Raw genomic sequence first — 26003 nt, forward strand, 5'->3', positions numbered from 1 at the left:
AGGGGAAGTAGTAGGCATTATAGAGGCAAAGAGAAATGACCTTATTATAAAGAGCCAGGAAAACTGGTTAGATCAGAAGTAAGCAGCAAAACTTCAAAAAGCAGATGGGTTTCCTACCATTTAGAATGAGGCTTAAATAGCACTGTGGCAACAGAGACTTTGCGAGGGCATGAAATGTTATATTATTATAATCATCATAAATAATCTTAAGGGAAATACTAAATTAGCATAATACATTTAAATTACATTTTAATCTAAATCAGAGTTTAGAACATTAATAATTTGCAGAGTATTATATTGGCAGTTTGAAAAGTTATAGGGCTAAACACAAGATTCTTAGAACAAAGAAAAGAGGGAGTGAATGCTCCTAGTATTATTTTTTTTCAGTCCCCTGTCCTACCTTGCACAGCAAGTCTTTCCAGTGCATGCTCAACTAGCTCAGATCAAACAAGAGAGTTATTTTGGTGATGCTTTTATTATTATTATTATTATTATTATTTTTATTTTATTTTATTTATTTTTTTTAACGTTTATTTATTTTTGAGACAGAGAGAGACAGAGCATGAACGGGGGAGGGGCAGAGAGAGAGGGAGACACAGAATCGAAAGCAGGCTCCAGGCTCTGAGCCATCAGCCCAGAGCCTGACGCGGGGCTTGAACTCACGGACCGCGAGATCGTGACCTGAGCTGAAGTCGGACGCTTAACCGACTGAGCCACCCAGGCGCCCCTATTATTATTTTATTTTATTTTATTATTATTTGTTTTTTGGTGATGCTTTTATTTTTTTTTTATTTTTTTTTTTCAACGTTTATTTAGTTTTGGGACAGAGAGAGACAGAGCATGAACAGGGGAGGGGCAGAGAGAGAGGGAGACACAGAATCAGAAACAGGCTCCAGGCTCTGAGCCATCAGCCCAGAGCCTGACGCGGGGCTCGAACTCACGGACCGCGAGATCGTGACCTGGCTGAAGTCGGACGCTTAACCGACTGCGCCACCCAGGCGCCCCTGGTGATGCTTTTAAATGACAATAAATACCTTGAAGTTATAACCTCGGAACTTAAACTGTAAAGTTTGGTAGGGGGTAATTAAATGGTCCTTTTTTTTTTAGTACACATTCTATATATCTCTGAATAGTGGCTTCTATTGGTTCTTTTTTGTAGTGACTTGGTAACATAACAAAGACAAACTGTTAGCTAAAAGCTAATTAAGGTTGTTAGTTAATATATCAGCTTTGAAAGAGTAACATAGTGATTCAGATTGCTAATACTGATCATTTATTAAGTTACTTTACAAAATTATTTTCAAGTTACAAGTTTATATTAGTGTTATGTTTGTAGCCTCCTATAATGGTAGTCTACTTAGAGATCAGGTAATAATGTGGTATTTTATCATGATTCATTATTTTACTTTTTTAATGTGTTTAGCCCAAAGCAGTGACTACACCAGCACCAGCTACAACCCAGCAGTCAAATCCTGCCACCACGACCACAGTTAGCTCCACCACAGCTCCAGCTGTGGTCCAGGTCCCGACCTCTCCTCCCGCTTTGGCTCCCACTCCTACCCCCGCATCCATCACTCCAGCATCAACGACAGCATCTTCTGAACCTGCACCTGCTAGTGCAACGAAACAAGAGAAACCTGCAGAAAAGCCAGCAGAAACACCAGTGGCTACTAGTCCAACATCAACTGACAGGTAAGAACTGTATTCTAGGAAATTGTATCCCAAAACACGTTCATATTAGGAACTTCATGCATGTAGGGGTGCCTGGGTGGCTCAGTCAGTTAAGCGTCCGACTTCGGCTCAGGTCACAGTCTCATAGTTTGTGAGTTCAAGCCCCACGTCAGGCTCTGTGCTGAACAGCTCAGAGTCTAGAGATTCTGTGTGTCCCTCTCTCTGCCCCTCCCTGCCTGATCTCTGTCTCTCTCTCAAGAATGAATATGAATAAACATTAAAAAAAAAGAACTTCATGCATGTGTTTGTTTTGATTATTGTTTTGATCAAACTAACTTTGTTTCTACTCTGTTAAACTTTTCTGAACATTGAACTCTCACTAAAACTAATTTTTGTGCCTGTTTAAATTTTCGTGATCCAGTTTTGTATACTCCATTATTTTTTTTCCCAGGGAGAAGGGAAAGAGGGTCAAAGTTATTCTTCATTTTGTGTAGAAAAATTAGGAAATACAAATGCCCAGAAAGAATTATAAAAATAACTTCATATTTTATTATAGTTTGACATATTATAAATAACTTGACACTGCCCCAGTCATTATTTATATTATTTTCTGATTGTTGTCATTTCTATTGTAAACATCTTTCATTCCATTAAATATTTCCATTTGCTGCATAGCATTGTGTTTGGATCTGACGTTTGTTCACGCTCAACCTTAGAAAAGTAACATCTTTGGGTATTTTCCTCATCTGAAAATTTGTGGGTGGCAACCTATCTCCTAGAGTTGTTATAAGGATTAAATGGAATAATGAATATAAAAGGTGTAAAATAGCACACGGTACACAGCAATACGTATCAGCTGTTGTGGGTACTTCACCTACCACCTTTTGTTGAACATATGGATTGTTTCAGTTTTCCACTGTTTTATCTATATTTTTGTGAACTTTTGTAGACATTTAAGTTTTGCCTGTGTAGATCTTTAAAACCAAAGAAAAAGCACTGGGATATTTGTGGAGCAAGAAATAATTTCTTGTGAGAAGTTGACAAGATAACTGAGTAATTTATGACAAAAGTTTTTTCCCCCAATGGTAAATAAAAGAACCAAAGCAGGTGCTTTATTTTGCTTGGCTGGAGCTTGTACACGGAATTTCTGCTTTATCTGACAGCATGGGTTGTATTAAGTCCAGTGTGCATTGGCACTGGAGCTGTTTGTGTTTTGTGACTTTAATATAGCTTGGGACCTCAGTGGCAATAGTTAGAGTCCTTGGAATCAAAACCAGACAGAATGGAGATCTGTACAGGAGTTGGAAACACGTACTGAAAGGGAAGCATGTTTGTGATAAATACAACAATGATCAGAAAAAAATTAGTTACGATTATTTTAGTGTTTTACCTATGTGTTCAGTTTCTATGTCTGATCCAAGTCAACCATGTTTGGAGGGGTTTGAGTCATCTGGTTTATTGCTCACTTTGGGCCTCTTTTCAAGGAATTAAATATTTCCTCTATGCCTGCCTGCTGCACTTTGCCTTAGTTTAGGCCTTCTGAGACACTGTCACCTAACTTGATGCTTCTCCCACGTACATTTAGAAATGCATTCAACACTCTTACCTAGTGGGAGACAACCAGACTCAGGTTAAGCTGTTCTATCAAAAGGTTGTTGGTCCATTCTGTGTGAAGGAGGGAAGTTAACAAATTTAACACATTGTTTCCCAGACCATCTAAACATTGTAAATGTAATTAAATATATGTTCATCAGTACAGGATAGCCTATTTTCTTACATGTTTTCAGCTCTTCGAAAAGCTTATAGTGAGAATTTCAGAATTGATCGGTACAATCTCTTTTTTTAAAATTTTCTTCCTGGAGGTACAGTTTCACTTACCGATTCTTAAGATTCAGGATTACCTTTTCAGACCTACAGAGGTTGCATAAATCAGTAGATGATCAGTGATCCACAGAGCAGATACTAGAGTTAGTTACTTGGTTGGGCTTTGTACACCATTTCCCCAAATTATCACCACCTTCGAGAAGGGTAACAGAAGGATGAGGGAAGCTCAGAAAACTGGCTGCTTAAATGTGCCTTACTCCTTTCATCTGCTCTAAAACATTTAGTGTCCTGTTAAACACAAAACTTAGTGGGCTAATCATCAGGAGATACACTGGTACCGATTCGAGGGACATCAGAAAGTTTATTCATCACCCCTGGCCTGACTTTTCGTTATTAGTCATTTGTGTCTTTAGGCCAGTTTTGTTCTTTAAAAACTACCGATTGCAATGCAAATCCTATTTGTATATATCTACCTTAGAGAAACTGTGTGCACAAAGACTGCGTTAATTTGTAATTAAAGACAAATTGGAACCAACCTAAATACCCATTAATAAGGGAATGACTTGACCTGCAATTTATTCATATTGGAGAGCAATGCTGCTTGAAGGTGGTAGTAAGTAGGCAGCATCAGCGTCACTGGGAGTATGTTTGAAATTAAACCCCTGACCTAAGTCAGAATTCTCTGAGGGCAGATCACAGAAATCTGTATTTTAACAAGCTCTCCTGGTGAATTTTTAGGCTTCCTAAAGTTTGAGAAGCCCTAATATCCAATAGTACAGACCAGTTAAAGTATGTAGTATATATGCATATTGAGTGAATGTGGTTTCAAGGCTTTGTTATCAAGTGAGAAAAAGAGATTACAAAATAATATGGGCAGTAACCGTAAACCAAACAAAAGCCACAAAACGACATCATATATTTTCTTTGGGTATATATAGTAACGTGTAGTAACAAAGGAACAGCACACTAACTGATAAGTGGTTTCCTCTGCAGATGGGGAAGGAGAAGCAATGAGGCAGAGTCAAGGTTGAAGAATGGCAGTCCAACCTCACCTCACTGTGGTCTGTGATATGTAAAAGGAAATTTTAAAGCCGTATGCAAAACAGCACAAACTGTTCTGTAAAAGAACTGCAGGAAAAAACACTAGTCCTACCAGGTAGTAGAATGTACTCTACGTGGTAACAATTGCGACAATTTAGAGTGACTCTTACTAGAAATACGGCTCAGTTAAATAGATAGTATTCTAGAAACAGACCAGAATACATACCAGAGACTTCATGCAAGATAAAGATGTGATTTCAGACCACTGAGGAAAATGCTGTTGGGATTAATGTCTAGCCAAATGGAAGGGGAAAGATGGATCACTCTAGACAGATCACGATTCAACATAAAAGTGAAACCATAAACAAGAGAACATGGAAAAATAAAAATCTTTAAAAAGTTATAAAAGGAATAATTGATAAATTTGTACATAGAAAGAATTTAGTAAGAGCTTGATTTGGCCAATTAAATGGAGTACTGTGCGCCTGGGGAAAAACAGGTAGTTGTAGTTATGCTGACTGAGATAATCAAGTTAAGTGAAACACATTCAAAAGCAAGACACAACTGCTTGTTACATAGAAACTGCTAGTGGTGGTTGTTCCCTAGGTTGGGGTCTTGGGCAAAATTAGTTTTCCTGTATACTTTTCAGAACTTTTTTCCTTCTGTACATGTTAGCCTATCAAGTTAATGAAGATACTTTAAAAATTATACCAAACAAGTAGTTTAATCATGATAATCATATCGGATGTTAGGATGCCAGGCACTTTGCTAAACACTTTACCAGCAGTAACTCCACATACATACATACGTACGTACAACTTAGCGATACATGGATATTATTGTTGACCCCATTGTATTGATGAACAAACTGAGGCTTAGAAAGTAATTTATGAATTCAAACTTAGATATTCTACTTGCTCTTGCTATGCTATAGGATTTTCTCAGAACTGAAGTCCACTGTGTTCTCTTTTTAAAATTGGGAATAAGTGTGTTGTATACATGTTTTAATCTAACTGCTCCCTTTACTACTTTTGTAAACTTGAATTTATTTTTCTTTGGCCTACTCTTCCTCGTCTTTCATAATCTTGTTTTTCTCTACCTTGTTTTCCAGACTCATCTTCTGCAATTGCCCAACAGAAACTTAGTGCTTTTAACTGATTAACTTTCGGTTACAACTTGCATTTTGTCACACGTCTCCCCATTTTTTGCTTATGCTGTGTTCCTTGATTTAAATGCCTTCCTTCAGTTTCGTATAACATCTGACTGAAATTCTGTTATGTAAAGATTTCCCAGGCCTTTCCAGCCTAATGTGGCTATTTATCATGTACAGGTTTTTCTCCACTATTTGAAAGTAGAGCGTTCCTTTGAAACCTTTTGTAAAAGCAGAAATAGCATAAAGCAATGAAGCAATTACCATTAATTTATATGGAAAAAGTTTTGATCATTCCCAGACCCAAAAAATAACCTCCCAGGCTTAGGACACACCTTGCTAGTGGGTGCACAAAGTAAATTAAGACAAAGCACAAATGCACACACACACGGTTCAGAATTAACAGTGACTTGATACTGAGATGCTGAGTCTAGTTCCAGTTGAAGGAGCTTGGTGGCGCCACTCACTTCTTGGGGTGTACGCCTCTAGAAAGGCTTGCTGCACAGCAAATGAAACACTGTTTTCACTTTTCTTGTAAAAGCAGAAATCCTCTTCAGAGACCATCCTCTGGATTTCTTATAGTTAGTGAAAACAGGTAGTAATGTAGATCTTTTGTAAAAGCAAAGCAGTGGACTGTGAACTATGGAAAAGTGGGGATACTTGCAATGTTTGTATTTCTTCCACTGTGACTTGACTTATTTAACTTCTCATGTAAATTCTTTCAGGGAAATGGTTGTGCATTCTCTTTTTTGTATTCCTTAAGTAGTAAGCAGTCTGGTTATTTTACATCTTTGGACATTTAAAATGATGCATTTGCAGAAGAATGAGTATGAAGATTGGAAATGTTATGGATAAAGGCTTTAGGGATTAATCTAGAGGACAGTTTAAACACTGTAGCCAGACTTTTACATTTAATTAAAATAAAATAATCTCTTTATATAGTGGACAGTTACTAAACTTTAAGTTTATATACTTTCTGAAGTATGATTTTTTAAAAACCTTTTGCAGTACATCAGGAGATTCTTCTCGGTCAAACCTTTTTGAAGATGCAACAAGTGCACTTGGTAAGTGTCTACGTTGTAAATGACCTTATCAGAGGAATCATTTCTTTAGGTCATGTGTTCATCTTCATGGTTACTTATAATCGAGTTGCTAAATGGTTTCGATAATTGTTCGATTAATGTTTCTAAAGACTTTGTAAATTAATGTGTTATATATTGAATCCTTAGAATTGTACTGTTGTTATTCGAGGTAAGCATATTCTTTTAGTTAAAGCAGATCATTTTCCAAATGTGAATTCTAAATATGGTCTTAACAGAGTTTGAACTATGTACAGGTGTATTACAAAATGTTTTTGAAGTCGGTACAGAATGTTACTAAATCTGTCTCACACCTCATCTTATTCTCCTTCAGCCTTTATTCCAGTTTGTAGCCCTGTCGGGTCCCGTCTGTATTTCATTGCTTATATCATGCTTGTAGTGAACATACCTTTCTATCCCAACTTTTTTTTTTTTTTTTTTTTAAGTTTATTTATTTTGAGAGAGAGGGAGAGAGAAAATCCCAAGCAGGCCCCGAGCTCTGTCTTACCAATCGTGACATCATGACCTGAGCCAGAATCAAGAGTTGGCTGCTTAATCAACTGAGCCACCCAGACACCCCATCCCAACTTTAAATTTAACTATGCTGGATGACGCTCTTTCATCTCCCCTTCACACTTAATATGTCAAAATCAGTTTTGTTTTTTGCCCCTGTTTTTCCATTATAACACTTCAGTATGTTTCCTCCTGTGCCTGCTGATTATTGGTCAGTTGGCTGGGAACCCATTCCTCCCTTTGGTACTATTCTGTGTTACTGGAAATGGTAGGGAGGTAGAAGACTGGGAACAGGTGGGAACAGCAGCTTCAGTGGTATGGGCTTCTAGTTTCTTTGCTTACTTAGTTGCTGCAGCAGCAGGGTTCTAACAGCAGTAGTACCTCATGAGATGTAGGGTGGCCTCTGACCTGATTGGACTTGAACTCCATGAACCTCTCATTGCCGTGGAAACGGCATCTTGGCTGCCCATAGCATGTAGGGGCAAAATGTTACTAAGGTCACCGCATGTACCACACCCACATCTTTACATTTACTGTTGTCTGGGACTGCTCTGCTACCAAGTAAGTATAAGTTAGTGTCCAATCAGCAAAATAGAAATCACTCTGTTTCATACAGGGACACGCTTAATACTCAGAAGTCCTTACAGAGATACCGAAAGGACTAGAGATGAGCCAGAAATCGGTAATGTGCTCTCCACTTGCAGAGCTGGAACCCACTGACACTTGTCCCTGGGACTGCCGAACTGTCTGCTGCCACCGCTGCTATCTCAGTCGGAAAGCGTGGTGCCTCCAAGCTCTAGCTGCTGCTACTACGCGTGCACCTCTGAAGACGGTGTCTTACCTTTACGTCTTCTGTCAACCTGTACGGCTTAGGTCATGGGACCCCTTTACTCTTTAATTCACCCAGTCTTTATGTATATACCCTGCTGCTTTAAGCTTTTCTTTTATGGCTTGTGACACTACTCTTTTCTTGATCCATGCCTCTGACTACTCCTTTTCAGGCCTTCTAGTTAATTCTTTTTATTTTACCTGACCCTTAAATATACGGATCTTCTGCGGTTCTGCTCTAGCCCATAGTTCAAAGTTCAAACTCTGGAAATACTATAATGATTCCCAAAATTATAACCCCAGTACACATCTCCTTCTGAGCCTCCAGATTCAGATGTGAACTGATTCATTCTTTAAACTGCCACCTGGAAGATGTCCAACCTCCATAAACTCTGTAGGTTCCAGACAGAGTCCTGTTTTATTCCCCCATCCAATTCTTCTCCTTTGTTCCTCATTGCTTGCACCATCATCTCTAGCAAACATTGGCGTCGTTCTTGATCCCCCTGCCTCTCTTGGCCTGTTGAGCCCAGGGTACTGATGGCCCTCCTTTCTAATGTCTCCGGAATACTTGTTTCCACTGCCACTTGCCTGCCTTAGTTCACGCCCTTACCTCACTAATACTCCTGCATTATTCTCTCCTACATGTCAGTGCTCTGTTATAGTGGGTTTTATAAAAGGCTGATCTAATGAGGTTATTGTTAGTTCCTTGTGCAGTTTCTTGTGACCGGGAAGATAAGACTCTTGATGACACATAAAGGTTCTTCGTCACTACTACTTTTAGTCTCATTAGCTCTCTCTCTTGTGTTGTCCATTGTCCCTAGTTTTCCTATGAGTAGCAAACTGTTTATAAGCATTTATTTTTGAGTTTTCATAACTTGACTAATTAGGAGGCGTGATTTTAGGAGGTGTAACATGATGACTTGGTTTGGGGGCTCAGGAGTCTGACAGCCTGTGTTGGTCTCTGCACCATGACTTACCAGCCATTGATCCCATGATCAAAATAAACCTTTCTCATGGAGTTACTGCGAGACTTAAGTAAGAAACACCATGTTAAAATCGTTTAGTTCAGGTAGTCCACAGCTCCTAATTTCTTTTATCTTGATGCTGAATTCTGAATCTGGGAACTAAATTACTCAGTATATTGGCACTTAAGTAGCTTTGTGCCAGAAGTATATGAATAGGTGATTAAGAAAAAAAATATCGTAACAAGTCCTCTATGGAAGCAGAAAGGAGAAGTCCTTAATTCTAGATATCAAATGCCACCTTAGCTCAGTGATATTTAGGGTTTTTTTTTTTTTAACTGTACTTTTATAGGTAACAAATGCCTTTTGAAAATTCTGCAGAAAATCATTAAACTGGTAAGAGTATCACTGTGCCAGGGAAACGGTGATGCAGAATGACAGGGTCCCTTGCACAGTTGAACTTTTCATTCAGATGGGGTAAAGAAAGAAGGGTGAAATTTGTAAAGTAAATTGCAAATTATGATTAATGATTTTAAGGAAACAAACGGCTTCCTTAAAGAAAAACAGAAGGTGCTTATACATAGGATAGGCAGTACATCTGTGAGACTGTAACATTTAAATTGAGAACTAGAGCCTGCAGAGGAACTGGCCCTCAGACAAGCCTGGTATGTGTGTAGAGGTTCTGCGGCAGGTTTTAGAAGGTACGACTTATGAACTGGAAAATATCAGTGTGGTTGGAGCATGGTGTTTGAAGATGGTTGGGAGGTTTTCTTTTTAAAGACTCGCGTTTGCAGCCATGTGAAGAAAGAATTGTAGGCTTGAGGGAGGCGGTGGGGAGGGGCAGGAGAGGAAGCAGGGTGTAATCCAGAGACTTTTGTGGTCTGGTCTTGAGTGAAGGCAGTGGAGAAAGGGGGAACCTAGGTAGTTTTGCACTGTAATTCAGAGGGAGGATCTGCAGATAACGCTGCTAGATGAGATGTGAAAGACAAGGGGAAGGGAACTGTGATCACCAGTTTTCTGGTTCTTGTACTTGTGTGGAAGGATGTGCCGTTTATTGAAACGGAGAAGGCAAATAGGTAGTGGAGGGGCACATTTGAGGGAGAAACCTTTAGAGATCCAAAGTCACATGTCAATATTGGTTGAGGAGTGAGTGGAATGTGAGAAGTGGACACAGCCTGTGCAAACAGCTCTGGCTGGAAAGGGAAGGGAGCGGACATTTCTGAAAGAGAAGTCGAGATGTGGCCATGGGGGCATGCTTCTGTTTTTAGGATGACATTCTAGGATATAGTTAACTGCTGATCAGGATAATTAAGTGGAGAGTGAAGAGTGGGAGGTGGAAAAGTGAAGATAACTAAAGGGTACAGTTCTTTGAGGAGACAAGAAGGGATGAATAGCACCCAGAACACAAGGAGAAGAAAAGATGGCTTAAGTGAGGTGAGTTTAGTGTAGAGAGTTGGCTTTCTTTCAGAGTGTGGTCTGTTGTCTGACATTTCCATGAAGAGCAAGTTTGGGTCAGAGACAGCCTGTGGGAAGTGATTTCCTGGAATAGCAGTGCTTGGTTCATTGCCCCAGCTCTGTATGGTATGAGAAAGTCTAACTTTCTGATTTGTAACCTCCTTTTTCCCTCTGCTTTGATAATAAAAGGTGTCAAGGGAAAACTGAACTTGTTATAGCCGAATCGATTGCTTGAAATGTCCCTCCTACTTGTTTCAGAAATTAGTTCATCTGTCTCTTCTAGGTTGCCTTCCCTGACCTGCTAATTCTGTCCCATATTTGTGCTACATTTGTACCTGATATTTTTATTGTACTTACAAGTTACCACAAACTTCCTGGTATGAAACAACACAGATTTATTATTATGGTACAGTAGGTTAGAAGTCTAACATGGTACTCACTGGTCTAAAATCGGGCTAAATCACTGGGCTACTATCAGAGCTGCATTCCTTTCTGGATACTCTAGGGGAGAATTTGTTCTGTGTCTTTTCCAGGCTTCTGGAGGCTACCCACATTCCTTGGCTTGTAGCCCCTTCCTCTTTCATCAAAGACAACAGCATAGCATTTGTGACCTTGCTTCTTTTCTCTTGTCTTTATATCTGTTTCTCTGACCCTCTCCTCTGTTTTCCTTCACTTTTAAGGACTCTTGTGATTACATTGGACCCACCCAGATAATCCAGGATAATTTCCCCATCTTGAGAGTCAGTTGATAAACAACCTTAATTCTGCTTTGCCTTGTAAACCTAAGGTATTACAGATTTCCATGGATTCGCAGGGGCCATTATTCTACCTGCTACATATGTGTAGTTTGTGCTGTTGTGCCTCTTTGTATTCCTAGCCCTGCAGTGCCTGAAACACTGTATACACATGAAGCCCCAAGAAATATGTGGAAAATGTGTATTTATTAAATGTTTCCTTTCTTTCCTCTCCCCCCATCCCACATACCTTTTCTTAGTGACAGGTCAGTCTTATGAGAATATGGTAACCGAGATCATGTCAATGGGATATGAGCGAGAGCAAGTAATTGCAGCCCTGAGAGCCAGTTTCAACAACCCTGACAGAGCAGTGGAGTATCTTTTAATGGTGAGAAATATTTCACTTCATTCTACTTTAAAACTGAAAGCTCACAGATCTTAAAGGAACAATAACAGTTCTCAGAAAAATGATAATATATGCTAATAATTTATATAATGCATTTTTATTAGTGTGTTAACGCTTTGTGTTGAAAAGATGTAGTCTCTTTTAAAGATTTTGATGTGATTTTTAGTTAGGAAACAACGTGACTAAATGAGTTGTAAAATTGGCTATCCACTTGGAGCAGTACCTTCTAGCCTATTCATGTCATAATGACAGCTTGTGTGTTTGGAGAGTGGAGACAGATTTTTTTAAATCTGATCTTCCATTTTTAGTAGCTTTTTGACAGCCAGCATACTTACTCCTGGGTATACTGTTTAAGGCAAAAATATCAAAGTGGAAACCCATGCCCAATTGTATTTGTCTTGTACTATGTACATTTTTGTAATTCATTGGCCATCTTTTAAAAATTGAGAGATTTCACTTATAAATTCAGATAGCTGGTTTGTCTGGACAACTCGGATCCAGATTTTTGCAAGGGTTTAGATCATAGACTCTTTAATTTACTATATTCCCATCCATTCCCTGTTACCTGACATAGCATTGTACATTTAATTTAATATATAATGTTATATTATTTGCCTGGTTCCATTTGCATTTGAATTGTCAGCTTGTAGTCAAGGGGATTTTGTCAGTGGTAGTCAAGGGGATTTTGAATAAGTTCTTGTCTTTTACTAGCATAAAATTTTGAGAAATAGATTGTTGTGGACATGGTATTTATGACAGTGAATGTCTGTTATTTACAGATACGGCATGGGCTAAAATAATAGCATAGAATTTTGGAGCAATATTTAATTAGCTTTTTAAAAATCTGGGACGCCTGGGTGGCTCAGTCGATTAAGCGGCTAAGTCTTCATTTCAGCTCAGGTCATGATCTCACGGTTTGTAACTTCAAGCCCCACATTGGGCTCTGCGCTCACAGCGCGGAGCCTGCTTTGGATCCTCTGTCTCCCTCTCTCTGCCCCTCCCCAATTCTCTCTCCCTCTCTTTCTCTCTCTCTCCCTCCCCCTCTCTCTCTCAAAAATAAAAAAAATGAAAAAAAATTTAAAAATCTTAACATTTTATTCCATAATTGTCTTTGGTGTTTTACAGTATTATCAAGTTCTGAATTGCCCTAAATATCATCTTAGAAATCCAGAATCCTAACTCTTGTGGGGAATATAGTTCACAGTTTAACCCATTCATTTGTTTCCAGGTTGTACTTTTGTTAGAAACTCCTTTTCAGATAATAGTTTCAGGAGAGTCAAAGTCAAGAATGAGTAACTGTGCTGCCTCCACCAGTTATTTGCCTACTCATTTGTATGTGAGATTCACAAAACCTTTTATCATTTCCTCTTCTGAATTCTCTTTTCCATTGTCCTCTTGATGAGAGTCTTTAAAATGATGGTAGTCCATTTATCAGTTTGTAATTTAGGAATCATTTTGGATTGGTAACTATTGTGAGTTTGTTTGTGGTACCCTTCCCCCCCCCCCCCCCCCCCCCCCAGAAAACAAACCCTATATTCTATTAAAGTATTACCTTTCCTTTTATGGAGTGACTTAAATGTATACCTGTGTGGAATTCTGCATTAGTTTAATGGAGGCAGGTATTTTAATCTAATAGATCTGAAGTTTTAAGGTATAAAAAATAGATCACTGTTTTCAAAGTTACTACTTTTTAGCATCAAATGCAAATGAATAGATACAAGTTCATGAAACACTTTATTTTCATTTTAATATTCATTTACTTTTGAGAGAGAGAGAGAGAGAGAGTGCAAGGGCGGTGGGGGGGGGGAGTCAGAGAGAGAGAGAGGGAGAGAGAATCCCAAGTAGGCTCCACTCTCAGCACAGAGCCCGATGCGGGGCTTCGATCCCACAGACCATGAGATCATGACCTGAGCCGGAATCAAGAGTTGGATGCTGAACTGACTGAGCCATCTGGGCGCCCCATTTCATGAAATAGTTTAAAGTGTTTTTGATATATTTAGTGTTCAATTCATAGACTGAAAAGAAAAGGGCCACCTTTAACTGTCACTAATTTTTGAGACTTCTATAGCAGTGATTAACTTTTTAGTTTAACAAATCTGTTTGAGATTTTGATGGAGGCTTTGGATCCTCAATCTGCATATAATCTGTCAGCACTTACGGATTTGAATTGGTGGAATGTCCGAAATGTTTGTTTCTAATAGCTGGAGGGACAGCTGACTCGGGCAGCCATTACCCGTAATGCTATTCATTAAGCTTATTTTTTCATATGTTTATGATCTTGGCTTCTGATTTTTATTGGGAAATGGAAGAATTTACCGTTACCATCTCTTACCCAAATGTTATATTTCCTTCTTCATTCTCCTTTCACAATCTGTGTGGATTTCATAAAGACTTTTAGTATGTTGTTATGAAAAGTCTTGTAAATCATGCATCAGAATAGTGTTCCAAAGTCTCAGTGCAGTTTTAAGTTACAACTTCAGAAGACGAATGGTACAAACTTAGAATAAGCATCACTTAAATACTGAAATATTTAAGGTTCTTTGGTAACTACTTCTGTGAATTTTGAATAATCCATTTTAGTTTTTTCTATGTGATACTTTCCAGATGACACTTTCTTAGAACCATGGATCAATAGAGGAGATCCTCCTTCCTCGGCCACTATTGGCCACCTGCCCTGTCTCCATTAGGCTTTTATTCCAGGGTTCATTTCAGAGCTGCACGTGTGCATCAAAACCTGGATGATTTTAAGGCTAGGTTTACAAATATAAACCTTTTTGTCACTGAGCTGGTGAACGTTTCTATGAAGTTTAAAAATTAACTAGGGCAATGTATAGCATTAAAACCAGATGTGTCCAATTTTAACAAAATTTGTATTGATATTTTAAGTTTTTTAATAGTTGGCCTTATAAAACTGTACATTATTACTTAATATGCAAGTTTTGGATCTTTGGTGTTAGGTGTAACCTATGTTGCTATATGTAAACATCATTTTATGATTGCAGTTTTAAATTACAAATCTCCACAACTTAGTAAAATAGCTATTAAGTACAAGTAGCTATTTAAATTTAATAAAATTGGAAGTATATTATAAAGTTAGTTTCTTTAGTAACCTTAGCCACATTTCAAGTTCTCAGAAGTTACACGTGATTAATGAGTATCTTTTTAAGTTTATATATTTTGAGGGAGAGCATGCCACATGGGCATGAGTGTGGGAAAGGTAGAGAGGCAGAGAATACCAAGCAGGCTTTGTACTGTCCGTGCAGAGCCTGACATGGAGCTTTATCTCATGAACTGTGAGATCATGACCTGAGCTAAAATCAAGAGTTGGGGGCTTAACTGAGCCATCCAGGTGCCCTGTGATTAATGAGTATTTTATTGGACAGCACAGAGAACATTTTCATCATTATGGAAAGTTCTGTTGGACAGTGCTGCCTTATAGCAATATGGGTTCTTCTACACCACACTCAGGTCATTTCTAATCTAACTCGGACATATACAGCTTCCAGATCAGTCTTAATCCTTTACTTTTATTTCTGTTTTTGTTTATTTGTTGAGAGGGAGAGAGGCAAAGGGAGAGAGGGAGAAAATCCCGATGTGGGGCCTCAATCTCACAACTATGAGATGACAACCTGCGCTGACATCAAGAGTCGGTCGCTAGACCAACTGAGCTAGCCAGGTGCCTCATCCCTATACTTTTAATTGATGCAGGCACCTGTTTGATGCTTTGAACAATTAGACAAGCACATTAAATAGATGAATAAATCTTTGACTTTGTGTAATATTTAACTAACTTTGAATGTGACAGGATATTTTAAAGCTGGGAAATTGTATTATAGGGGATCCCGGGAGATAGAGAAAGTCAGGCTGTGGTCGACACCCCTCCAGCGGTTAGTACCGGGGCTCCTCAGTCTTCAGTGGCTGCCGCTGCAGCAACTACGACAGCATCGACCACAACAGCAAGTCCTGGAGGTAAAGTGGGGTGTTTGGATGGGGAGGAAACAGTCCTGAATTTTTAGTGTAAAATGAATCTGAAATACCTTTGAGGTGAGGTTCTTTCCTGGAGCATTTGGATAACTCTTTAAACAAGTTCTCTATCCATTAATGTTAGAGAAGGGCCCAAAACAAGTTCTTCCAAGTAGATATTTAATACGTTCTTGCTGAAACATTAGCGCTCTAATTTTGGCAAAGGGTACATCCTGTTTAGCCTATGCCACGAAGAGATGCTTCCCAGTTTGCATTTCGTGTTACATTCTGAAGCCATTCAGAATGTTTGCTCACCTTGTCTCTTTTCTCTCCCTATAAATGTCATAAAGTGTGTATAATTTCAAAGCCAGTAGGATCTTAGTGGTTATTATACAACCAAAGAAATAAAACACTGGGAGGTTGGAAGACTTCTATCTAAAGGTGAAACCCAAGCTTGAATTCAACTCTCTTTACTGGCCAGAACCCACCCTTCCATTGCCAAAGGCATGACTACAGAGGAAAGCCTGGAGCCTGTGATGGACCCAAGAGTTACTTCATTCTCTTTCATTCCTCGTTCTGTATACAGTACTGATGAAGTAATTTAAACTGTTAATTTTGAAGTGGCCCTGCTTAGATGCTTCATAGAGCTTTTAGCTCTACATAGGACATTAAGCTCTGGTTGACAAAAAGCCCTGAATGCTTTGTATGCAGTCTCCCAGAGGACAGGCGTTTCATTTCTGCAGAGTTGGCCTAAGAATGGAAAGAAGAGGCCCCAGCTTTGGTTCAGATTTGGGCTGCTGTCCCAATTAGCAGCGCTTACTGGGTTAACTTTGAGTCTCATTTTCTTCATCTGTGCAACCAGTGTCAACACAAAGAAGGATGAGCATGTTATGTGGCCATTTTAGTTTGAATGATGCTTCTTGAATAATTTAGGAAATAACATCTAAAAATTTTTCCGTAATTCATCGCTAATCTCAAAAACATAATTATATGCAGTTTTTGGTCTCTTGTAGTATAATCAGACAACCACCGCTACCCCAAAAAAGTTACAGTTCTGTATTTTATTTGGTATCCTTAATATTTATTATTGCCATGGGATTTAGGACTAAAGAGTTCTAGATGTATTAGTACTAGGTTGTCTTACAGCTTATTTATCTCAAGCTTTTGTATATTGTAAATGTTTGAAGTTCAATGGTAATAACCAAAGTCATCTTTCTAATTGTAATTTAAGTTTACTGATCTGCATATCTGAACTCTTAACTTCTAAGTATCAAATTGTCTTTCATTTACTTGGTTTAGAATTTCCCAGGAATTCAAACTCAGATTGTTTTTTTTTTCCTTGAGGGTTTAGGTTGTATTATAAAGTAAGCGGCTTTTTTGGTTTTGTTAGTCCTAGGTATGTATTTTTCTTAGGAACAATTTTAATATTTTTTATTTTGATAGAGTACATGCAAGTCATAAATTCTCATTATTTGATAATATCAAGTGCTCAGGACAATTGTAGGAAAACTTTGTTCTTTCAGTTTTCCATACTCTGCTAATAGGAGTAATTTCTGTAGTATGAGACTTGGAAGTTGGTGCTGTTGAAAGATTTTTTGACATTATTTACTTCCTTTTGCACACATCTAAGAACTCATCATATTTACTTGTCAGTGTTTGCTGTCTAAAATTATGATTGAAATCAGCTCTTTGTGTGTAATTGCTACTTTGATTTAAAAATGTTTGTGTATTTTAGGACATCCTCTTGAATTTTTACGGAATCAGCCTCAGTTTCAACAGATGAGACAAATTATTCAACAGAATCCTTCCCTGCTTCCAGCATTGCTACAACAGATAGGTCGAGAAAACCCCCAATTACTGCAGGTAACTGTTGAATCAATTTCAAAAGTGGGTTTACAGAGTATATCATTTTTTAAAAGTCCATGAGAATTCCTTTCCCCTCCACATGCTCTAGAAACTGTTTTTCTGAGGTGCCCTCAATAGAATATGCTATAGATCAGATACACTAACAAAAGAGTCCAGGAGGGTGGAGGTTGGGTTAATTTAAGTTGGTCAAATAATAAGTTTGGAACCACTTTATTAAAGAATCTGAGAAGCTCTGTAGCAAAGAAACTGTTCATGAATCTTTTTTCCCAAACTTACTGTTAGTGAAGCACTGCGTCTTAGAAACACACCCATGGGCTTACGAATGCCCAAGTCATGAAGTATTTGGGCTTTATACAGCATTGTACTGCGTGCTAGTGTGGAAGGTATGTGAGTTCTGTTTCTTTTTATAGACCCCCCCCCCCCAAGCAATTTTTTAAAATTGATTTGGGGGCCAGGAGACGTTTATGAAAGAGAATTTGAATTCTCTTAATTCCCTAATTTCTTTAATACAAGAAGTCACATCCTTCCAAGGATTACATAATCCAGAATCATTCTAAAATATGGCAGTTGTAAAGTTCTAGCTCTCTCTTTTACTTGTATTTAGAATTCTTGGTTTCCTGAAGATACTTCTATCATCGTCTTGTTTTTTTCTGTCCTTCATATCACCACAGCAAATTAGCCAACACCAGGAGCATTTTATTCAGATGTTAAATGAACCAGTCCAGGAAGCCGGCGGGCAAGGAGGAGGGGGCGGAGGTGGCAGTGGAGGGATTGCCGAAGCTGGAAGTGGTCACATGAACTACATTCAAGTGACGCCTCAGGAAAAAGAAGCTATAGAAAGGGTGAGTCGAAGTAAAACTGAAAGTTGAGTTCCTCAGTCACACTAGCTGCATTTCACATGCTCGGTGGTCACGTGGAGCTAGTGGCCGCTGCATTGGATCGCACAGGTGTAGATTATTTCTGCCGCTAGAGGTTGTTCTATTGGACAGAGCCAGATAGAGCATTGTCCTAAGGATTGCAGCAAAGACTGTCTATTTTCGTCCCTGCTCTCATATCTTGTCCTTTGTGAAGCCAAGGGACTAGCACTGAATACTGCTTTAGCTTTCTAAAATCGTTATAAATATATTTAAAAATTAAACATTTCCTTTAGGTGTTAGCATTCATGAAGAAAATGATCTTAAAGTGTATGCTTAATGCAAGATTATCCATTTTTTTATATTCTAGATTTTACTTCACAACTGCCCTTAAAATGTACAATAGATATGTATATGAATTATGTATAAAAAAACATGTATATTAAACATCAGCGCCTGATACTGTTTTTCTGTTTCCATCCTTACTAGGTCATCCAGTTCATATTGAGGCACTGCAATAACTTAGTTTATGCGATACTATAAGTCATTCATTTTTCTCTGGGCTCCATGGTTAACATTTGTAAATAGGGACACAGTTTTTGCCCTGCCTTATTTTACAAAGTGTTTTCAGATGGAAGTCTGATAAAGTGCATTTTAACTTAATACTTAGAAAAATCATCTGGGAGATAATTTGCCCATATTTATGATAAAAACATATCAAGTGTTCAAGGTTTATAATTACATGTTTCTTAAAAGGTACTTTATATATATCATGCTAGTATTTTCCTCCCTCAAATAACATAAGTGAGTGAATGACACTTGCCTCAGTTGTTCTATAGCAAATTTTGTTTTGTTTTAATAGTTAGGGTTAGTTACCAATTCTTGATTTCTGTTTCGGAGAAGAAATTTTTTCTTGTGTTGCTTGTGCTTTTGGTGTCATACTAAGAGAAGTTGCCTAATCCAAGGTCAAAAGATCTACTCCTATCTTGTTTCTGAAGAGTTGTACAGCTCTTATTGTATTTAGGTCTGATTTATTTTGTGTTCCTTTTTGTTTATAGAGTGAGGTGTAGGAGTCTGGTTTCTTTTTTTTTTTCCTTTGGCATGTGGATATCCAGTTGCCTCTGCACCATTTACTAAAAATTCCACTCTCCTCCATTAAATTGTCTTGGCATCCTTGTTGAAAATCAACTGGCCATCATTGTGAGGGTTTACTGGGCTTTCATTTATGTTCCATTGATTTATGTGTTTCTTCTTATGCCAGTACCTCACGGTCTTGATTACTGTGACTTTTTGTAGTAAGTTTTGAAATCTCTGATTTTCTTCTTTCTCAAGATTGTTTTGGCTCTTTTGGATCCCTCGCGTTCTGTATGAATTTTAGGATCAGCTTGTCTGATTTCTATAAGAAAAGTGAAAAAAAAAAAAAAAACAGACTGGGGGTTTGATACTGTTTTTTCTGCAGATCAGTTTGGAGAGTATTGCCATGTTAGCAATATTAAGTCTCACCAAGCCTTGAATGTGAGATGCCTTTCTGTTTATTAGATTTTCTATAATTTCAGAAATATTCTTTGGTCTTGAGTTTGTATTTCTTTTGTTAAATTTATTCCTGAGTATTTTTATTCTTTTTGCTGCTGTTTTTATAAATGGAATCATTTTCTTGATTTCATTTTTGTATTGTTCATTGCTAGCTATATAGAAATACAGCTTAATTTTGTGTATTGATTTTATATCTTACAACCTTCCTGAACTCATTTATTGTGTTTCTTAAGATTCCTGTTTGCAGAATATCATTTGCACATAGGCGTAGTTTTACTTCTTTTCCAGTATGGATGCCCTTTATTTCTTTTTCTTTCTTACTGTGTGTGTGTGTGTGTGTGTATATGTGTGTATGCATGCGCGTGTCTGAATGCCCTATCTACAGACTCCTGTGTATTGTTGAATAGAGGTGGTGAGAGCCAACATCTTTGTCTTGTTCCTGATCTTAGCAACCTGATCTTAGGAGAAGGCAGTCATTCTTTCACCATTAAGTATGATGTTAGCTAAGGGTTTTATTAGATTCCTTTTCTATTGGGTTGAGTAAGTTCCTATTGAGTGTTTTTATCACAAAAGGATTTTGTCAGATGGTTTTTATGTGTTTATCGAGATGATCATATGTAATTTTGTTTCTTTTCTATTAGTATGCTTTAATACATTGATTTTTGTATGTTGGACCAACCTTGCATTCTTAGGATAACTCCCACTGGTCATAGTGTATAATCTTTTTTATATTTTGGTCTGATAGTGTTTTGTTGAAGATTTCCGATAAGGGACATTGGTCTGTAGTTTGCTGTGTGTGTGATGATTTTGTCTGGTTGAGTGTCAGAGTAATACTGGCCTTAGAGAATGAGTTAGGAAGTATTCCCTTTTTCTGTTGGTTGGAAGAGTTAATGAACAATTGGCGTTAATTCATTTGGTGGTTGGTAGAATTTACCAGTAAAATTATCTGGGCCTTGCTTTTCTTTTTGGGTAATTTTGTAATTACTAATTTAATCTCTTTATTTGTTATAGGGCTATTCAGATTTTCTGTTTCTTGAGTCAGTTTTGGTGGTTTTTGTCTTTCTAGGAATTGTGTGTTTCATCAAGAGTTATCTAATTTGTTGGCATAGAATTGTTCACAGCATTTTCCTTTGGTAGTTTTATTTCTATAAAAAGTAGTAGTGTTCCCACATCCCTGATTTTTATAGTAATTTGAATCCTCAGATTTCTTGTTTTCCCTGTTAGTTTAGCTAAAACATTTGTCAGTGTTGTTAATCTGAAGAAAAAAAGAGCCAACTTCTGGTTTTATTGATTCTATTTTTCTAGTCTTTATTTGCTTTCTCTCTGATCTTCATTATTTTTCTCCTTCTGCTTGCTTTGGATTTAATTTTCTCTTCCTCTTTTCCAGTTTCTTAAGGTAGATCCTTAGGTTATCTATTTAAGATCTTTCTGAATATAGGTAGCTACAGCTATAAACTTCCCTCTAGGCACTGCTACAGCAGCATCCCGTAAGTTTTAGTGTGTTTGGTGTTTTCATTCATTAGAGTATTTTCTAACTTTCTTTGTGGTTCCTTCTCTCATCTATTGGTGAAGGATTAGGTTAATTTCTACATATTTTGAACTTCCTAAATTTCTTTCTGTTACTGATTTCAGTATTCATGCTATTGTGGTCAGAGAATGTACTGTGAACAATTTTAATCTTCTAAAATTTTTTGAGGCTAGTTTTATGGCCTAACATGGTCTTCATGGAGGATGTTTGATATATACTTAAAAAGGACATGCAATCTTCTGTTGTTAAATATTCCATAAATGTCTGTTAGGTCTGTTTGGTTTATGATGATGTTCACATCTCTGTTTCCTTGTCAGTCTTCTGCCTTGCCTGGTTGTTGTGTCCAGCATTGAACATGATGATACCGACATTTCCAGCTATTCTTGAATCATTTCTCCCTACAGTTCTGTCAGTTTTGTTTCCTGTATCTTGGGGCTCTGTTATTACATGTATTTATAACCAAAGCCTTCCTATAGTTTATCATCCTATAATGTCTTTGTTTTTAGTAACAATTTTCTGTGTTAATGTATTTTGTCTGATATTAATAGAATCGCTCCAGCTCTCTTTTTGTAACTGTTTGCATGGTGTATATCTTTTTCCATCCTTTTACTTTCAGCATATTTGTGTCTTTGAATCTATAGTGTGTGTCTTGTAGAAGCACATAGTTGGATCGTGCCCTATCTACCTTTTACTTCAGCTAGCCCAGCTTTAATCTGGACAAGAACTAGGTAACAATTATTTTTGAGTTATTTCTTCTCCTTTCATGGATGAGTAGTTAATCGTGCTGAATTGAGACTTCTCTTTTTTTTTTTTTAATTTTTTTTAAACATTTATTCATTTTTGAGAGACAGAGCATGAGCGGGGGAGGGGCAGAGATAGAGGGAGACACAGAATCTGAAGCAGGCTCCAGGCTCCGAGCTGTCAGCACAGAGCCTGATGCAGGGCTCGAACCCACAAACCGTGAGATTGTGACCTGAGCCGAAGTTGGACGCTTAATTGACTGAGCCACCCAGGCGCCCCTTTCTTTTTTTTTTAAAGGTCATTTCTTGATATAGTCTAACACAAGGTGATTTAGACGGTTGAGGAGAGGGTTCATAAAAAATATTTGACAAATATATAGTCTCTAGTGAATTAGATAATTATTAAGTCACAAGTGATTTTTAATAGACTAGGAAAACAAAATTAAGTGGCTGGTGTCACCATTTAAAATGCTGTAAAATTTAAGCAGATGTAAACAGGACACGATATGTCTTGATCTCAAAATATATCATGTGATATTTGTTATATTGATCACCCATTTCTTTTAGTATGAAGTGTTTGATATGGCAAGGAGCTTGAGAGTGATAGTTGAAGTGATGATGAAGGACATGACCTTCTTTACAAATAATGAAGTAGTTAAACTCCTGTCCAGTTGCTTTCATCTATATCTTTACCTCTTACGTATTCAAAGCTGATTTACAAATTTCTGTAGGATCATTTATTTTTAAATAATCACAGCAACTAATTTTGAATATTAATGCCAATGAGTGTTAGCAGAGTATCTAATAGCTTTAACTAGGAAGAGAGAATTTTGTAGGTGGTTGAGCAAGGGTCTAGATTCCATCTAGCTGCTTGGGTTGAACGGTGAATCCACACTTAGATAGGTAGGCATTCATGTAACATTTTCAAGAGCTTTTTCGTGTCTTTCATGTTTTCGGGTCATGATCTGTCAGTACTGCTGTGCTGGAACCCACAGTGTGTTTTCTTTCTTTTCTTCCAGTTAAAGGCACTAGGATTTCCTGAAGGACTTGTCATACAAGCATATTTTGCTTGTGAGAAGAATGAGAACTTGGCTGCCAATTTTCTTCTACAGCAAAACTTTGATGAAGATTGAAAGGGACTTTTTTTTATCTCACACTTCACACCAGTGCATTACACTAACTTTGTTCACTGGATTGTCTGGGATGACTTGGGCTCATATCCACAATACTTGGTATAAGGTAGTAGATTGTTGGGGGTGGGGAGGGAGGGATCTAGGATACAGGGCAGGGATACATACAGTGCATGTCTGCTTCAAGTAGCAGATGCCGCAAATCCACACAGTGTGTAAAATATTATACAACCAAAAATCAGCTTTTGCAGGTCTTTATTTCTTCTATAAAACAGTAGGTAACTTTTCCTAGGTTTCACTCTTTTTAGTGTACTAGATCCAGAAATTTAGTGTAATGCCCTGCTTTATATTTCTTTGACTTAACATTGGTTTCAGAAAGAATCTTTGCTACCTAGAATTTACAGTCTCTATTTCATGGCAACACTGGATAATGGCTTTGTGAAATTGAAAAAATTTTGGAGCAATTGTAAACAGAAATGCCAAATTATTGATGGTTTTTGTTGCTGCTTCAAATACGTATTGAATTAATGTGTAAGAAAGCCCATTCTTTCATGTTAAATACTTGGGGTTGGGGAGGGGAGAAGGGGAACCTTTTCTTAAAATGAAAATAATTACTGCTATTTTAAAATTTCTTGATCATCGAATGTGAGACCCTTCTAACATGATTTGAGAAGCTGTACAAGTATAGGCAGAGTTATTTTCCTGTTTACATTTTTTTTTTTTTTGGTTTGTTTTGGGAAAAAATTGGTAGGTGTCTAATTACTGTTTACTTCATTGTTATATTGCAGTAAAAGTTTTAAAACCACCATTGCATGTTTGCTTTTGATGTATCCCTTTGTGAAATTAGCAGTTTGGGGCCAATGGAGAATTGCAGCATTTGTTTCCCTCTCTTCCCCTTCCCTCTGCAGAAATGTGTTTGTCAATAAGTCGTGAGTTCAAATTGCTGCCTTTTTTTTTTAAAACCCACAAGATGCTGATTCAGTTCAAAATTAGCTAATGTTTCAAAGCTGGGTTTCTGATATTTATAAGTGTTTTTCCTTATTAGATAAGAATATATGACCATTAAAGTCATTAGGATTATATTACTTTCAAAAAAGAAGGTGGACAAAAGTATAAATCCAGCATCTCTTATTGCGTTGGAAAGACTGGCATAATCTTTTGGAAGGGTTGGGAGATGCAGCTGGAAAAGTACTTTGGAAAATATACAATCAAAAATATCTCATGGCATATTAAAAGAAAATCTTAATAGCAGTGTTGGCTTTTATTTGGATTTTTTTCAGCTCTGTTTTTTATTAGACTCTCCTTCATTGGCATATTATTGGATCATAAAGAGGGGGAAAATATCTCCTTGTTTAGTTTTTCAAATCTTTTCTTCTGAATATAAACAAGACTGTTTAAAGAAATAATTTTTTTCCCCTACCATCTGATACTGAGTAAAGAAAATGAATTTGCACAGATGTCTCCCTGCATAATCTCTTGCAATAATCCTTAGCAAGGTTTGGAGGTGACTTTGAAGCTTTTACGTCATGCACTCGTACCTGTCTCTTATGAAAATAAATGAAGCCATGACTTCTCCCCACAGTGTTATCATGTAGTTTAATCTTCATGCTTATACCTTAAATACAGCAGACCTTTGGACTTTGTATTGCCTGTATGTTTTATAATGGATCATGCAAAATGTCTCAGGAGAATAAAATGAGGATTTGTAAATATGTTCATCTTTCAAGGCAGAGCATTGAGTTGGGAAGAGGGTGGCATTTCTGGTCGGAGGATGGAATATTTTCATTTATTTTATGCCATTTTATCTGCTACCTAATTGCTCAGCATAGCGAAAACTGGAAAAAAGAAAAGCAAAAACAAACCAAAACCCCAGCAGCAGACTCTTCTTTTCTCTGGAAAGTGACAGCAGAAGTTGGTGGCACGGAGTTTTTGTCCTTGGACAACAAAACCACAAATAGTGGGATTAATAATTACAAGAAGACAGTTTCAGGCCAAGTTTTGACCATTCTTTACAGTACCTTGTTTTATCTGCTTAAAGAATTAGCCAAGATGCTGTGAAAGAAATAGGCTTTTTGTGACCTTTTGCTGTTACCTTTAATTTACAGTTCTGGTAAATCTTTTAATGTAAGTGGCTCTTTGACTTTGGAATTTTTTTGCATTTGAGGTATTCTGTCATCTATTTCTTGAAATATTTTTATTGTTTAGTTTCTCTATGGAAATGTGAGGAAGCTTAAGTTTATATTTGTTAAATTCTTATTGCCATCCTCTAGTCAAATATGTCTTTTGCATTGTTTAAAAATACTGAAGTGTTCCACCATATAAATTTTTCCTGTACCATGGCTAGGATTCTAGAGAATTAATTATAAAATATTTTCAATACATTCACCATTGCATTTCTCATTTTTTAAAATAATTTTGCCATATAGAATCTTAGATTGAAAGTTGACAATGCCCCTGTCACTGTTTTCTTCAGTAATTGGTGAACATGTAGGGGGGCCAGGTCCTAGTTTAATTTTCTTGGGTCTCCTCTGTTTTTCTCAACCAAAACATCAACACAAAGATGGGATACTTGATGTACCTTAAATCAAGCTTCATGATGGCTTTTAGAAATTTTAGTTAAATTCCCATTTTTCCCGGGCACCTGGGTGGTTCATTTGGTTAAGTGTCTAACTCTTGATTTCGGCTCAGGTCATGATCTCAGTTTGTGAGATCAAGCCTCACATTGA

At 37.4% G+C, this 26003-nt stretch overlaps 1 protein-coding gene across 1 annotated transcript in view; it reads left to right on the top strand.

Annotated features, from left to right (window-relative positions):
* Window positions 1-25662, top strand: part of RAD23B (RAD23 homolog B, nucleotide excision repair protein) — a 47738-nt gene extending 22076 nt beyond the window's left edge. Inside the window, exons 4-10 of the mRNA XM_047067425.1 lie at window positions 1424-1692; window positions 6695-6750; window positions 11518-11645; window positions 15500-15632; window positions 17362-17489; window positions 18164-18334; window positions 23167-25662. Coding sequence (XP_046923381.1) covers window positions 1424-1692; window positions 6695-6750; window positions 11518-11645; window positions 15500-15632; window positions 17362-17489; window positions 18164-18334; window positions 23167-23280 — 999 coding nt within the window. The 3' untranslated portion in view covers window positions 23281-25662. The remainder of the gene's footprint in view (window positions 1-1423; window positions 1693-6694; window positions 6751-11517; window positions 11646-15499; window positions 15633-17361; window positions 17490-18163; window positions 18335-23166) is intronic.
* The last annotated feature ends 341 nt before the right edge of the window (window positions 25663-26003 follow it).

Source organism: Lynx rufus, unplaced genomic scaffold, assembly GCF_022079265.1.
Source record: "Lynx rufus isolate CCGP_SWC_20201006 ecotype Redwood Valley unplaced genomic scaffold, mLynRuf1.p SCAF_10, whole genome shotgun sequence".
In the NCBI taxonomy this organism is placed as follows: Eukaryota; Metazoa; Chordata; class Mammalia; order Carnivora; family Felidae; genus Lynx; species Lynx rufus.